This window comes from Callorhinchus milii, unplaced genomic scaffold (assembly GCF_018977255.1).
Source record: "Callorhinchus milii isolate IMCB2004 unplaced genomic scaffold, IMCB_Cmil_1.0 Scaffold22, whole genome shotgun sequence".
NCBI classification, from domain to species: Eukaryota; Metazoa; Chordata; class Chondrichthyes; order Chimaeriformes; family Callorhinchidae; genus Callorhinchus; species Callorhinchus milii.
Genome location: NW_024704763.1, coordinates 4,641,551 through 4,656,403, shown reverse-complemented (window position 1 = coordinate 4,656,403; position 14,853 = coordinate 4,641,551). Strand labels below are relative to the sequence as shown.

Genomic DNA, 14,853 nt, shown 5'->3' with positions numbered 1-14,853 from the left:
ACATTGCAGCAGCTTCAAGAGATGGCCACACAAGATCTTAATTAAATTCTTTAACTCAGTTAATTCAGAATGCAAATGAAAGAATCTGATATCCACCTACTTGCTTAGTGTTGTCTTGGGCAGAAAGAATAGGACATTGATCCTCTCATTGGTGGTGGCATCTGTTGTCTCTTCCCTTGCACCTCCAATCGCTTTCTGTGCTTTTGGCTGGCGAACTCGTTCTACGCCAGCAGCTGGCTCTCGAGCTTCCAAGCTGATTTTAGGGCTCCAGCCATCCGACTTGTTACTTTCCTGGAATCCACCTTTCGTTTCAAAGAACATGCTGATCGTTCTGTCTTTAGCTCTGGACTGACCCGAAGTACCTTCATTTTCAGAAGCCTCTGGAGTGCTCAGCATTTTAAGCTCAATAGCGGATGTTGAAAGAGATCAGAAGTGATGTTTGGTTCACACTTTTTCTCTGGGTGCGATACAGGGAAGAGCTGTGATTTATTTCCTCCTCTACTCGGAGAGCTCAGAGAAATTGGGGGTGAATCGTTTTGCCTGTTCTGTTCTATCTTCTGCAGCGCCTCGCCTCGCTGCCTCTCAAAAAGGTCCTTCTCTTGCCTTTCAAAGACCTTGCGCTGTTTCTCCAGGATCTCCTTCTGCTGCCTGATCTGGTCCATCATCTCCTTCTCGTTCTGTTGCTGTTTCTGCTTCTGTCGCTCAGCCTGCTGCACGTTCAACTGTTCGAGTTTCTCCAGAACACCGAACTCGGGGACGGTGTCACCAAGCTCGTCAGCCGCTTTAGCAGGCAGCTCACTGTGAGGCGATTCATCAAGAGAGGGCTGAAGGCATAAATCTTTGTCACCTTCTTCCAACTCTACACCAGTCTTAGATCCAACAGTGGCATCAAAGTGGTCTGTGCGTGTAGTGAAAAAGTCATTTGGCAAATGACTGCTGGATAAATGGTTTGGCATCTGGAGATAGGAGTGGCTACAAACTAGTCTGGGACAAGACGGCAAAATATTGTTTGGTTTTGGACTGGTTGGTCGGTCTTCAGAATTCAATTGTTGAAAAGAAGACTGATTATTGGCTAGTTTGGGACTTGTGGAATTAATACTCAAGCAGTTTGTATCTGTCGGGGAAGAAGGGGAAGACACCTTGTCTTCATTGGGTGTGAGAGCAGTGGGTAGTGCGTGGTCATTCTGCCTGGGACTTGTCGACAGAATATCCTGAGCATCAATAAGACCGGACTCAAAAGTTGGCTCATCGGAGACGGACTCTTTTCTCTTCTCACTGTCTTCACAGCTGGGGACCTCGAAGCTGCCTCTGGAGCTCTCGCTATCTGGAGTTCCCTGGGGCGACAGGGAGTTCGCACTATCAGCTGTCTGCTCGGTGGACCAGCGCCTCTCCTCCGAAGGAGACACTCCACCGGATCGCACTTTTAGCAGTTCCAGGCTGAAGATAGCCTGCTCCAACTCTCGCATTCGCCTGCTGTGCCTCTTTGCACGAACCACCTTCTGTTTATCTGGATCACCGGAGAGAGACTTGGGTCTCTCCCGCACCAGAACACCCTGCACTGTGCTCGAACTATTGGCAAAGTCTGAAGTGCTGCCCAGCACATCCACAGAGCTATCGTTATATTCAGGACGGAATTCCTCTGTCTGATCATGTGGAACACTGCTTTGCTTTGTGGCTGGGTGGGTCTCATTCAGATCACGTTCCAAAAAGTGCATGTCAGTCCTCAGGTAGTTAGAATTTGTTACGTAGGGGGCGGAAGACTTTTTCTGTTCAATAAGTTTGAGATTCACGGAGGGATCGTTCTGGTCAGTCATTTCGGGAAGATTTTGGCTCAGGGAGCAAGCGTTTAAAGTTCCATTGTTCTCACCCTCCAACTCTTTTTCCTGTTCTCCAAGTTTCCCTTCTGTTAGCAATCGAAATCTGAAATGAAAAGCAGAAGGAATTGAAAGGTATTGATCAACGCCTGAGTGAATTCTTCTGATTCAACTGAAGGTCAGTGAACTGCATAAAAATCGAGGAGCAGACTAAATCTAATACACAGAGGAAAGCCCATCAGTCCATCAAGTCTCTGTTACTGCCAGATCTTACACTGAAGCAAACAACTCTTTAATACCAATTCTCCGCTCTCTCTCTTGCCCTTTTAAATTAATCATCTTCAAATGTCCATCTAATTTCCCGTTTAAATATTTTTATGATCCAGAATCTATGAACTTTACAGGAGATCATTCAGCCCATTACATCTGTGCCAGGTCTCCATCCATGCAGGCTTACTCCCCTGCCCTTTCCCTGTGTAGATGTATACTTTTCTTTTTCAAATATTTATTTAATTCTCTTATAAAAGCTCAATAGCCACTCATGGATAACATAAGCAAATGGGAGGAGGCAGGATGTAATTAGGTACATTATTAGTAAACTAGTTCATCTGTAATAGCCACACATCATAACTCACGTTATAATGTCAGCAGAGCTAAAGGAGCTCATGTTAAACCTCTGTTGGCTATATCCATGGCAGCAAGCACAACCAGGCATTTATTCTATTGGTTACAGTGTACAGTCCATGTCTCAGCAAGCTAGGTCAGTGGAAACAAAAGCAGAGAAATGCCCTTTTTCCACACTTACCTTTGCCGTGTTAGGTATCCTCTGCTCACTGCTTGAAATCGTATGATGATCTGCCGGAGAGCACGGTAGGCTCGCATGTCCCTGTATCTCCGCCATGCTATCTGTAAGCAGAGAGCTGCCAGCCGTCTTCTCCAGTACTGCTGCCAGCTCCTCTGTATGATGGTGGCAGCAGCACGCATCTGCACAAATGTCTTTCTCTGTTGGTAGCTTTTCCACGTGGCCTGAATGCTGGTCGCTGCAGTGTTTAGGACAGTGTGGTTTGTCTCATTGAGGTTCTGCCTCATTTTATAATTTTGCCAATAGATCTACAGTGTGGGGAAAAAAAAAGGACAGATCATTTGTGATCTCCAAAACTGCACGTAAAGCAAGAAAGATTTGATTCTTCTTGTGCACAGAGGCTAAAGAATTCCCATAAACATGAAATATTCATGACGTCTTTCTTCAGCTCGAGATGAGTTAGCCACATTTGGGGTCACAATTGATCTCAACTTCCCTGGGTTCCCGCTACTGATCGCTATGCAGTGATCACCGTTTCCCCCATCCCCCCTCACCCTCAGGAGCATGTCTCAAAATGATTCACAGTGCTGCATGGGCAAGAGAGCTGCAGTAGGAGACCAGGGTCATACAACTAGAGAATGGAAATGTTCTATCACATTCTCACCTGGATAACAACAGCTGCCCGCTTCATTTGGAGGAACAACTTTCTCTCGAGTACAGCCCGGAACCAGCTCTGAAGCAGGACGATGCGTCTCACAACCTCTGTGTGCAGCATGCTCTGCAGCCGCTGCCGCTCACTTTCCTTCGTGAAAATCTAAGGGAAGCACGCAAATAAAGCACAGGGACCAATGCTACAACACTCGCAATAACAGAACGCAGCAAGCTCAAACCGGCACTTCCAAAAACAATGTACTGTTATCTCAAAGCACTTCTCATCAATGATGGGGATGATTGATCAGAGAGCAGATGAGATGGAGTTTGATGATATTAACCAAAGTGCATGGTTAAAGAGAGATTTTTCTGAGCGTTTTGAAGACAGGGAGAGAAAGGTGCAAGATGAAGGGATTTGGAGAGAGAGAACCAGCGATTGGGGGTGTAAGGGCCGATGGCTAAGTCACCGATGATGGAAGGAAAACAGTGAGCAACAAACAGTAGACAGTGCAAAGATGGCAGGGCAAGGTTGGGAGAAAAGGACTGGAGAAGCATTGGAAGGACCAACAATAATAATGCATTTTACTCCCATTTCTCTCAACTCGAGATTATTTCCACTGATTTTAGATCATTTAAGATGCAACCTCCTTGACTCAGCTGAAATTACACTGATCAGGTTTATGAAACAACTCATCACATTCACTGATGCCACCCATAGATTTTCCAGGTGGATGGTAAAGATGCTGTGAATCTATTGGAAAAGAGGACTTTCTCTCAGAATCTTATCCAACAATGTTCCAGATTAATTGGTCATTCACCTGAGCTATTTGTGGGACCAATAGCTGCCACGTTTATCTACTGATACAGTCATTACTTTTGAAGCACTTTGAGATGTTACAACATAAGGTGCTACAAAATTGCTTGTTTTCTGCTGCATATATTATATTTTGACATTTTGATCAAGAACGGAGTGATTTAGTTATCAATCCTAAATTAACTATTTCATGCCAAGGCCTGTAACATATCCCCCAACCTACGTACCATTGTTTTTCCTACTTGATAATTGTCTGGGTTGAGGTCAGCTTCTCTCATAAACTCTTGAATACTGCACTGGGAAGGAACCGTACCTTGCAGCAACAGAACATGGAAATGGTCCACAAATTCCTGAAACATTTATAGACACGCGTTACAAAATGCAACATCCTCCACAGTACATTCTGGCATGAGGAATGTGGGAAGAGGGGTGGAACGACGACCATGTATGAGAACAGTACACCAATGCTTTAAACACAACATTCCACCATTTACTGAACCAAGACAATCAACAATTAATGAAGAAGCAATAATAAATCTCCCTCTTCAGTCATAAAGAACATTTAATGAAATGCAACTTTCAGACGTTACTGTACTTATTGGTCTCTCAACAAAATTGGCACATTGAGATAGTGGAGGCACGAGATTCCTTTGCTAGTTTGACATGGATAAATGGGTTAAAGAGGTAAAGAGTGCTAAACCTGTGTGAATCAATTAGTTTGGCCACAGTGGTAGTGTTGCATCATGTTTTCAAGCACTTTGGAAAGTGGTTCCATTTTGCTGAGTGCATTGAGAGTATATTCACTCACCTGGAACGAGTACTTAATACTGTAGCCTGATTGTCGGATTCTGACAGTTTCCAGCATGCCTGTGTAGCGCAGCTGCCTCAGTACCAGGTGATCATTGAAACGCAACGGAAGCTATAACAGTAACACAGAATAGCTTGAGCTGTGAGGACAACATACTCAACACTTGCAAACCACATAGGACGCACTGCCTCAATTGTACATTACTACAGTACAACAGCTTTGAAACCTAGCCATACAGACCCTGATTTAGCTCATCTTATTATTATTACCTCAATTTAGGCAGCAGCTGGAGCTACAAATGGCCTTAGTGCTGAAAAATGAAAAATTAGTCAAGGATTCTAGTCCGGTTAGAAAGTCATGTGCCTTTTAGAATGGGTGAGGACAGATGTGATACCCTCATGGGCAAATCATCGATTGGGAATCCCAGCACCCTAAATCCAAACATATCGGTGTTTTGGACGAAAGAAAAGCAAGGAGACGGAGGGGAGGTGAGCAAAACCTGCGGTAAATAAATAGTGGATTGCAAATTACCTTTTCTGCATTTGATCGAATACATTTGACAAAGTATGGTTCCGCCTGTCCAAGTGTCTCCATGAGCTTGTTGAGTGATGCCTGTTTTGTACAAAGAGAATGTAGTAGTTTGTTACATCAGTTGGGTTCTTGTGACCAAAATCAGTTGCAAGTAAAGGAATTAATTCAAGAATCTCAACAAGATTACTCTGTCTGAAACAAGAAACACACACGATTCTCTCTATTCTTAAAAAGCCCATGTATACAGAGAAGCCCCTCTGAAAACTCTGAGTAAAAAAGGAGATGGAGCAAATGCAACACTTTTATTACTACAGCCTCACTTCCTGTGCAAACAATTCACGAGCAATTCACAGTTCAGGTAGTTTGACCGGTCTATGTACCCTTCTCTTCAGCAAAGTTTTTCTTGGTTCTCCCCACCCCCAAAATGTATGGCAATCAAGAATTAACATCTCCCATAATACAGTACCCACCAGTTCCCTTTCTTTCCCTAGCAGCCACAGCATCCTTGTGTCCCAGAATATTCAATTTTCTGTACCTATCTAGCATCATAACAATCAGCCTCATACTAATCAGATATTTATTCCCATGGAAGGAAATTAATAATCCGTTACTTTTCTTCCTAGAATCAGCACAGGAGGAGGCAGTTCGGACCTGTCCAAAGCTATTAATCAACAAAGAATTAACTAGTTGATCTGAGTCTATTCCGCATATCCGGCTTGAAAGCTGTTAATTTTATACTTGTGTCCTCTAGCTCAAATTCCCCAGTAGGGGCTTGAACCAATAACCTTTTGGTGTAGTGGAGATCTGCCTTACACACTACGCAAACTAACACATCCCAGATGAACTACTACAAAAGGCACACATAATTTTAAACACCCAAAGTGCACTTCCTGAATTAATAGCTGCTGCATAACAAAACATCAGGGAAAGTATTGGATAGTTCAACATTCAGATACACCCTTGCAATTCACAGAGTTGCACATATGATTTAACAACTGTAAGGAGTTTTGTCTGAAATATTCAGAAGTGATAAGAAACTATGTGAAACGCTACTATTACTGTAATAATTAGGAGGAAGAACAAGTGGAACTCCATCTTGTCCTTACCTGGAACTGGGCACTGATACTGGGCGGTTTCTTCTTTTTGTGTAAATGGAGCAGAGATTTGGTGATGCGGTCGTGAAGTGTCATGCTTGCTATGTACTTCAGGGTCCTCACATCTAACAAGTGCTGGAAGTTCAAACAGAGACACCAACATCAGAGTATTTCACTCATAAGGTGTTGAAGACAACACCACCAACAACAAAATGACATTTGTATAGCGCCTTTCACGTCGGGAGGACGTCTCAAGGCGCTGGACAGACAGAGTTATGGATCCGAGCTGGGGGTCGGGTGGGGGCAGGGGGGGGGAACAGGGAGATCGAAAGCACGGTCGAAGAGGACACACAGAACAAAAAAAATGAAGGCTCGACTTACCTTAGGCAGGGCAGGTTTGCTTTTGGAATAACGGTTCCTCCTGGTAAAAGGAAACAGGTATCAAAAAACAAGCTCTTCATTTTTTTCTCATTGTTATGGCAAATAATGGAGTTGCTCATAAGTAGGGATTACCAACATGAGAAGGAGAGCTTCCAGTGAGTGCCTGGAGCTTCTTGTATTAGTGAATAATCATCATCTCTATACTCACATTAGGATGCCATGGGCTCGTTCCAGAAGTTTACTACTAGCAGAACTCAAGAAGATGCCTTCATCGTCGATCAGTGAGTGGCTGGAGGACAGTCTCGCAGCCTGGACCCCAGTTCTTCCATTCCAACTCATCCCATGCAGCTCACTGAAGAACCAAACAAGAGATAGAGAGGGAGAAAACTAGCACAACTGGACTGTCACTGCAAAACACTCATGTGGATACACCAGCAAGACAGATGGACATGAACACAGAGTACATTCATTATGTGCACATTTTAAAATTCAATTGCACACATCTATGTGTTTTAGGTCTATAGATTCAAGTTCTCAATTAACTCAACCCACAAGTCCTAGCACTGAGGGCACAAGCAACAGCAACAACAACTTGCACTTATATAGCGCCATTCATGCAGAGTAGCGTCCCAGAGCGTTTCTCAGTGGCGGAGTCTAAGCATTCATTACAGGTTTACATGAGGTGCAACAATGCACACTGATGGCTTCTACCATGCAGTCAATCTGCAACAATGTCATTTGTATTTCTCTTGAATGCAGCTCTCTGCTTGTTGCAAATTAGAAGGGACTAAAAAAAACATTCCAGATACAACTACTGCTCAATGAGTAATTAGTGCACTTACACGACTCATCGTTCATTAAAACAGCATTACCAAAACAGTTTAATGCAATGTATGGAAATAATTTTGCAATAATCTTAATGGAATTCATACAATTACTTCCATACACACTATATGTTGAAGTGATGCCAAAAGTGTAACAAGGTCCATTAGGGCTTTTGGCTACCACTATTCAGAAATGGTTTGCATTTCCGATTCCATTTAACCATCAAAATACCTTGCACTGTACCAGCTATGCATGTGGATTAAAATGCAGTAGGAATTGAAATGGTAGTGCTCAATACCATTAGTATCCAGCAGTATTCTCCCAGTTAACGGATCAACGCAAGATTTCAAGCAAGACTCTTATAAACCCTAGTACAATGAGATGCAAATGTATGGGGAAACTATTGCACGTTCATCATTAGTGCTGAGCCCTTGTAGAACCCATACAAAGAAAACATACAACCTAATTAACAAAGATTTATTTTTCCAACAAGAATTATAATTGATCCAATTCTCCATCTCCAGAAGCAACAGAAACATTTTGTCTCAGAAGATTAGTGGCACTCAGTATACATCCCACAGTATCTGCTACTCTAGAGTTTTTCTTAAAACTTTCATCTGATAGAACAGGCTTATAATAATAATAATCCTTGCATTTGATATAGTGCTTTTCACGTCGGAAGGACGTCCCAAAGCGCTTCACAGAACACACTGTAAAGTGAATTGACTGTATATTTGTGGGCGAACGCGGCAGCCAATTGCGCACAGCAATGTCCCACAAACAGTCGTAGATTGAAAATGACCAATTTTTTTTTGAGGGATTATTATTAGGCGTGTGGAGTAAGGAAACTTGCCCAAGGTTTCGCCCTGCCGGGAATTGAACTCAGGTATCTCGCTTGCAAAGCGAGTGCTCTAACCACTGAGCTACAGGACTCCACGCGTCCTATAAAATAGCTGAACAAATGTGATCAGTTTTTAGTCAATTAAATAACTGCAGAGATATTCTCCGAACTGAACTAATAACTCCCAAACAAATCCTATTTTATAACAAAGGTAAGATCTTGCACAGCTGTAATTCCTTGGAGAAAGGAATCCCTCCCCTAAGCCCCCCCCCCACCCCCGCACCCTCCTCCCCCACCGGGACCACCTTTATTAGCCTGGAAGTAACCTCATGTTTTCAGAATGAAGTCATAAAGGAAGCAGCTGCAAGCATTTCGTGGTTACTGAGCAACATGATGGGGTCTTTTCTGCAGATGATATCTGCATCTCTTTATGAAAATTGCTAAGCACACGTTTACATTGCAGTTAATGATACAATGAGATCATTTCACAGCTGAGAGATTTGTGATGTCAACTCTCGACTGCAATCCATCCACTGCCTGTTCTTTGCAGAGGTTCTGCATCAAAAGCCAGAAAGGTACTACTTACAGCACAAAGGAATTAAATCACAGCTTCTCAGCAATTTTAACTGGCACTGCACAGATTTCTACAGGGACTTTATCTGGGTAACAAACAGCTACATCTGTGGGATTGCGAGTTTTCTTTTCTGTGAAAATGACCTTCCCCAAGGGCACAGTGACCAGCAAGCCGCATGGCTGCATTGGCATGAACTAAACTGGGGAGAATGATGCTGCATTCAACAAATTAACCTAGCGCTGATTTTGATGCTAACAGAACAGCAGGAAGATGAAAAGCGCTGAAAAGTTGCATTACTGAATTAACTCAATGGATGAATTGTCGCCATGGACTGACTCCCTCCTTGTCAATTATTCTTAAAAAGCACTTGCAGCATCAAGATGTGCAACTGATGGGCTGATTACTCATTGCTAAAACAGAAGGAGAGGACTATAGGTTGAACTGCATTCATACATAATTTATACCAGAGATTAAGTCTCACTTATCTTGGAATTTACACCCAGTGACCTCGGTTTCTCTTGCAGCTACAATTGATAGTTTATGGCTTACACAAATAGACAGCTGTAGATGTGTCATATCAGAACATTCTTTGGTCAATAGGATATGCCAAGACTGGGAAGTATTGGAGATAAAATAAGAGCTCAAATAAATAAAATAAGACTGTCTTTTGATCTTCTATCTCTGGTCTATTATTTGGTCCTCACTCCATTGGTTCCAGCCTATTGCTACCATGCCCCTGTTCTCTGGAACTCTCTTCCAAATATACATGCCTTGAAAAGACATGAACCTTTGGATGATATTTTTTAAATTTCTCCTGTATCTGCTTAGTGCTGCCAATACATTTGTCAAGTGCTTTGAGTCATTCTTTCCTGTGAAAGACACTGCAAGTTGCTGTTGATCTCAGGAGTATGTATATGTTCCTGTTTCTACAGAATTACATTTTAAAAATTCTTACCGTGGAGATTTCTCATTGATGGTGTTTGCTCCCTGCAAATCTGACAGAGGCGTCCTGGGACTTTTCCTTGCGATACCTAACACAGCAAAACAATACAAAATTACAAAATTATATTTGTATAGCGCCTTTCACGTCAGGAGGACATCCCAAGGCGCTGGGTGCTGAAAAGAGAAATGGATGCAAGGGGAAGCTGGCAGCAGTGAGGGTGAGGTGTGCATCTGTTGCGGCATGCTGGGTACAGGTTAGGTAAGGTAACCTGTGGCGCCCACCTGCAATGGCACAGCAAGTCTGACAGGGGCAGCAGGAACACTCAGTACAAGGCAAGGAATGCAGGAATCAAGAGCAAGCAGCCACTTTAGAGAGGGAAAAGAATGGAGTTTGAGCAATTCTACTTCAGGTTAAGTGTGAAAGCTGCTGATGTATCCCATTAGAGCTATTAGATTTCCTGCCCACTTCCCCCTAGACCCCCCCCCCCCCACACCACCACACACCATCTCTTCAGGGCAACTACTCAGAAAAATACTGCCATAAGGTTATGTTCAGAACCGCACTCACTACCTGAAGCTAAAGGCAGTCAGAGGAACTGGCATCTTTCACGGGCAGTCTGTCACAATATTCATTTGAGTACCTCTCAACATAAACCCAGCATTAGTCCTGGATCTCAGATGATTCAAAAGCACACATTTGTTAGGAAAAAACATTATAATGAGATTGGGGGTCTGCCACAATCCAACCCCAGAAGAATTAATCATTTCAGTTAATGCCTCATTCAGTGCTTGACGCACAAGTACTAAGAGTGCTGTGCTGCTGTTGGGCCTGACTGGCTGGAATCAGAATGCCAGATGTAGTCAAAGATTGCGTCAGACCTGCAGAACTAGCATTAAACAGACAGAGCTGGGAAAATAGGCACAAACAGGGCATTGAGACCAACACCATTCACTCGTCACCAGAAACCCACAAAGGACCATGGGATGTGCATGCAGGCTGCTTGCAGAGCATTCCAGATTGCATTTTTAGCCTCGGATTCAACCGAAAGTGCACTGAAAACTCTTACAAAGGAAAGCTACAACATTGGGATTTGATCCTCTGCAAGTGATAGCAGTACATGAGTAGCTTTAGATTAATTAGCCTTTTTTAATATAATACAAATAATCTACAATGCGTCCTCTATGAGAGTGGCAGATTGCAAACCGAACATCCCAAAATCTTTTGCTCTTGTGGTTTTCCCCACATGGCTTCTAGGCAGTGGTCTTCATCACTGCTGTAAGGCCCATGTAAAACACGTCCTTGGCCCCCACCGGCACTCGAGAAGAACAAAGTGACGACCTCAAGTCAGGCAGGAACGTAGCATGAATGAAGACCACTGAAGTGAATGCTCTTAGCCTGAGCTTACTGCAGTTATGTGGAATGTCAGAGAGTATTGTGGGATTTGGAGCCTTACTGTACTTCTCCTCCTTGCACCTCTGGAGAATCTCTAAACTCCTCTGATGGACTGGGTGATGCAGAAAGCTAAAACTATCGACACTTTTCAAAACTGGCAACGGAACAGCATCATCATGCCCTTTGGAAGCAAAATAAAAACAAAAAAGAGACTTCAGATAGAAAAAATTATGAAGACAGGAATCTAAAAGATTGAAAGATTTCTAAAAGAACATAAACACCACAGTTATAGTGCAGCACTTTAATCGTCAATATTGGTTCTGGAAAAGGAGGCCGATTTTCTTCATTTAAATTGTTAATCTCTGGTAGATTTGCAGAGGACATTTATAGACATCAAAGTAAGAAAAGGCAGAATTTACATGCTGTGATTATTGGTGAAAGAGGTGTGGTCCTGAACAAAAGCCTGCCAAGAGTGAAGTTTGTTTTCACTGTTGGGAGCCGATTTAAAAGCCAGAGGAAATAATAAAACCCTTCTGAAGAGTTTTGTTGTTTATCATCTAGGTTAATAGCTTCAGTGGGTTTTAACTAGTTCCGGCTATGAAATTCTCAAAATTTAAGCAACCTTTTCTCCAGAGACGCATGCAAATATAGATTTTCTTTAAAAATTAAGACTTGTTGTTTCAATCGTCTCTTTCAGAATTGCCGATCATTTCCACCCAGGTTGTTTCAGCCTCCAATCCAATGGATGCTTATTTCAAACGATTCTGATGGAAGGAACCAATTAAACTGTCTTACATAGTGAATCAAACCCTTGATTCTTCAAGGTATTCACTTTCTGAAGAGTGTGTATCCTATTCTCTAAGCAATGTGCCTCTGGGCCAGAGCAACCATATGGTGTACAATGAAAATATAATACATTACGAATCTAGCAGTTTAATTTTGGAAGGTATTCTCTATTCTGTGATTTGCAGGAGCCAGATTCATAAAATCATAGAAAGTTCACAGAAAGGATGAGGCCATTTAGCCGATCATATCTGCTAGCTGTATCATTGGAGCTAGTTTAATCCCACTGCTGTGCTCTTTCTCTGTATTCTTTAATATTTTGTTTAAATTATTTATCTCATTCCTTTTTGAATGCTTTTATGGACTTGGCTTCAACCCCCAATTTTGGTAATTCATTCCATATATTCTGACAACTCTGCTTAAAGAAAATGATTCTGTTTTATATTCTGTTGATAACTGTTTCAGACAATTCCTTTAAAGAGAATAAAAATGCAATTCAAATCCAATTTGTCTTCTACTAAAGATTACAACTTTTAATCACTGACAAAGGAACATCTCATGTTAATTGAGATTAAGTTAATTGGCAGGTTTTGTGCCTACACTTTGATTTGCTGATCTTTAGTACAGAGAAAGTGAAAGAAACAGAGAAAGGTGCTTCTACACAGAGCAGACGATATAAGGAGCAGAGTTTTACTTTTGCAGAGACGGACCCAAGCAACCAGAGTTCCGCCCAGCCACCACAGCATGATGATGCATCTTTCTAATAATAATAATAATCCTTGCATTTGATATTGCGCCTTATCACATCTTCGAAACGTCTCAAAAGCGCTTCACAGAATATACTGTAAAGTGAATTGACTGTTTAGTTTGTGGGCGAAACACGCAGCGAATTGTTATCCAAATACATCTGTCCAGCTGAAAAGGGAGAGGATTGCACTGAGCAGCAGCTAAACAATCACTTAGTACAATATGGAGATCCACTCACAATAAACAATTTCCTTTTAAAGATAAATTGTTTTGATTTGCTGCCAGTTGCTCAAACTGAAAGGAATGGAACACATAGGACTAATAAAGTGTTCAAAATGGCAGTGTAACCTGTTGAAGTAAATTGAAATGTTAAAAGTACCAGATGCTACCATTAAGCCCCAAAAGGCTCTCTTGCAAGTAGCTCAGAAGACTCGAAACATTTATTTTTCGATCATACCTTAAATCTGTATGGCAAGAAACATACTTTGGTCATGTTCATACAATCTTTTACAGTATAAGGGACACACAGTTTCTGTAAGCCAAAGAACTTCAATGAAACCTGAGCATTTTGAGATACCCATGCAGCGTTTTATCCTGGTTGATTTATGAATGAAGCTACCTCACAAAGTTGTCTGGTAGCACCTATACAGTGATGAATGTGCCGTTCACCTTCTGACAGCCACATTTATCCCAAAGTTAACTGGCGTGAAACACATGTGAGGATTTAAAGAGGTCAAGGTCCAATTGTGCACATTTGTACATGCTACATGATCACAGTGAACCGGAATATTTTGCTGAGTAATTCGCTTGTACTCTGGGCTCTTTCTCCCCCCTCTAAATTCACTGACAGTTGGGATATGTCGCAACATAAAATTCTTCTGGACAGCTAATCCATAAACAGGTTAAATTACTCCAGTCTCCTAACATTTATTAATATATTGTGAACCAAACTGTCCAATATCTCATTCCAGTACCAATATTTCCATCAATTAACATGAGACAAATCATACTGTGTAAATGAAGAAATAAAAGCAGTTTGGTGCCATCATGGCAGGATTTGTTACTTCACCACAGAGGATAGAAATAGGCTGATTCCCATGCAAGTTTTATCAACCACATCGATAAGAATTAAACTGGTATTAGGCCAACTGGTAAATGTAGCTACCAATGTTGCATGTTACAATAGAAGAGAAAAAACTTATCAAAATGGATTGTTAGAAACATTAACGACCGGCACAAAGGTTGAGTTGACCTCTATACTGATTATTTCACTTATAGAGACTGGAGTTTTATTGTAAATCTCTTCCATGGAATTTTATACCTTGAAATAAATTTTCTTTTCGTATCCATCGATCAGTGAAGTGAAAGGGTATTTGGCTTAAGACTGAAACAGCAGTCGGGACCTGTTGGTCATTTAAATGCATTTCCTCGCCTATGTACATATGCACTGAGGTGAGCACTACAGTTAGTATGTTGAAACAGAAAAACATATTGCAAGTCTCAGCATTTTCATAAACCCTCAATCCATTCCTGATTTTCTAAATAGCTTATGGGAGCATTCTCTCTTGTACTTTGTTTGTACAATAAGTATGTGATATTTATCTTCTTACAAAGAAACTCTGGTAGGTCATCTAACTGACCTGAATCGATCTAGTCTTTGCAAGGGTTAATCCAAGCCTACAACAATCCAGGATCATAAATGTTCCTAATTCTCTCATTGAACACATTCTGGACTGACTGAAACATTTTTTATCATTTGGTGACTCCACGTACATGAAGGAAGGTTGGAATTTACTGGCACTGTTGGGAATTTATTGTCTGCACATACATAGTTCATAAGAACACAAGAGGAA

General features: G+C 41.8%; 1 protein-coding gene across 1 annotated transcript in view; it reads right to left on the bottom strand.

Moving 5' to 3' along the window:
• Positions 1 to 14,853, bottom strand: part of myo9aa (myosin IXAa) — a 139,742-nt gene that overhangs the window by 22,579 nt on the left and 102,310 nt on the right. Inside the window, 12 exon segments of the mRNA XM_042342921.1 lie at positions 101 to 388; positions 391 to 1,920; positions 2,620 to 2,924; positions 3,281 to 3,430; positions 4,309 to 4,431; positions 4,890 to 5,000; positions 5,421 to 5,501; positions 6,527 to 6,649; positions 6,896 to 6,935; positions 7,104 to 7,247; positions 10,091 to 10,166; positions 11,532 to 11,651. Coding sequence (XP_042198855.1) covers positions 101 to 388; positions 391 to 1,920; positions 2,620 to 2,924; positions 3,281 to 3,430; positions 4,309 to 4,431; positions 4,890 to 5,000; positions 5,421 to 5,501; positions 6,527 to 6,649; positions 6,896 to 6,935; positions 7,104 to 7,247; positions 10,091 to 10,166; positions 11,532 to 11,651 — 3,091 coding nt within the window.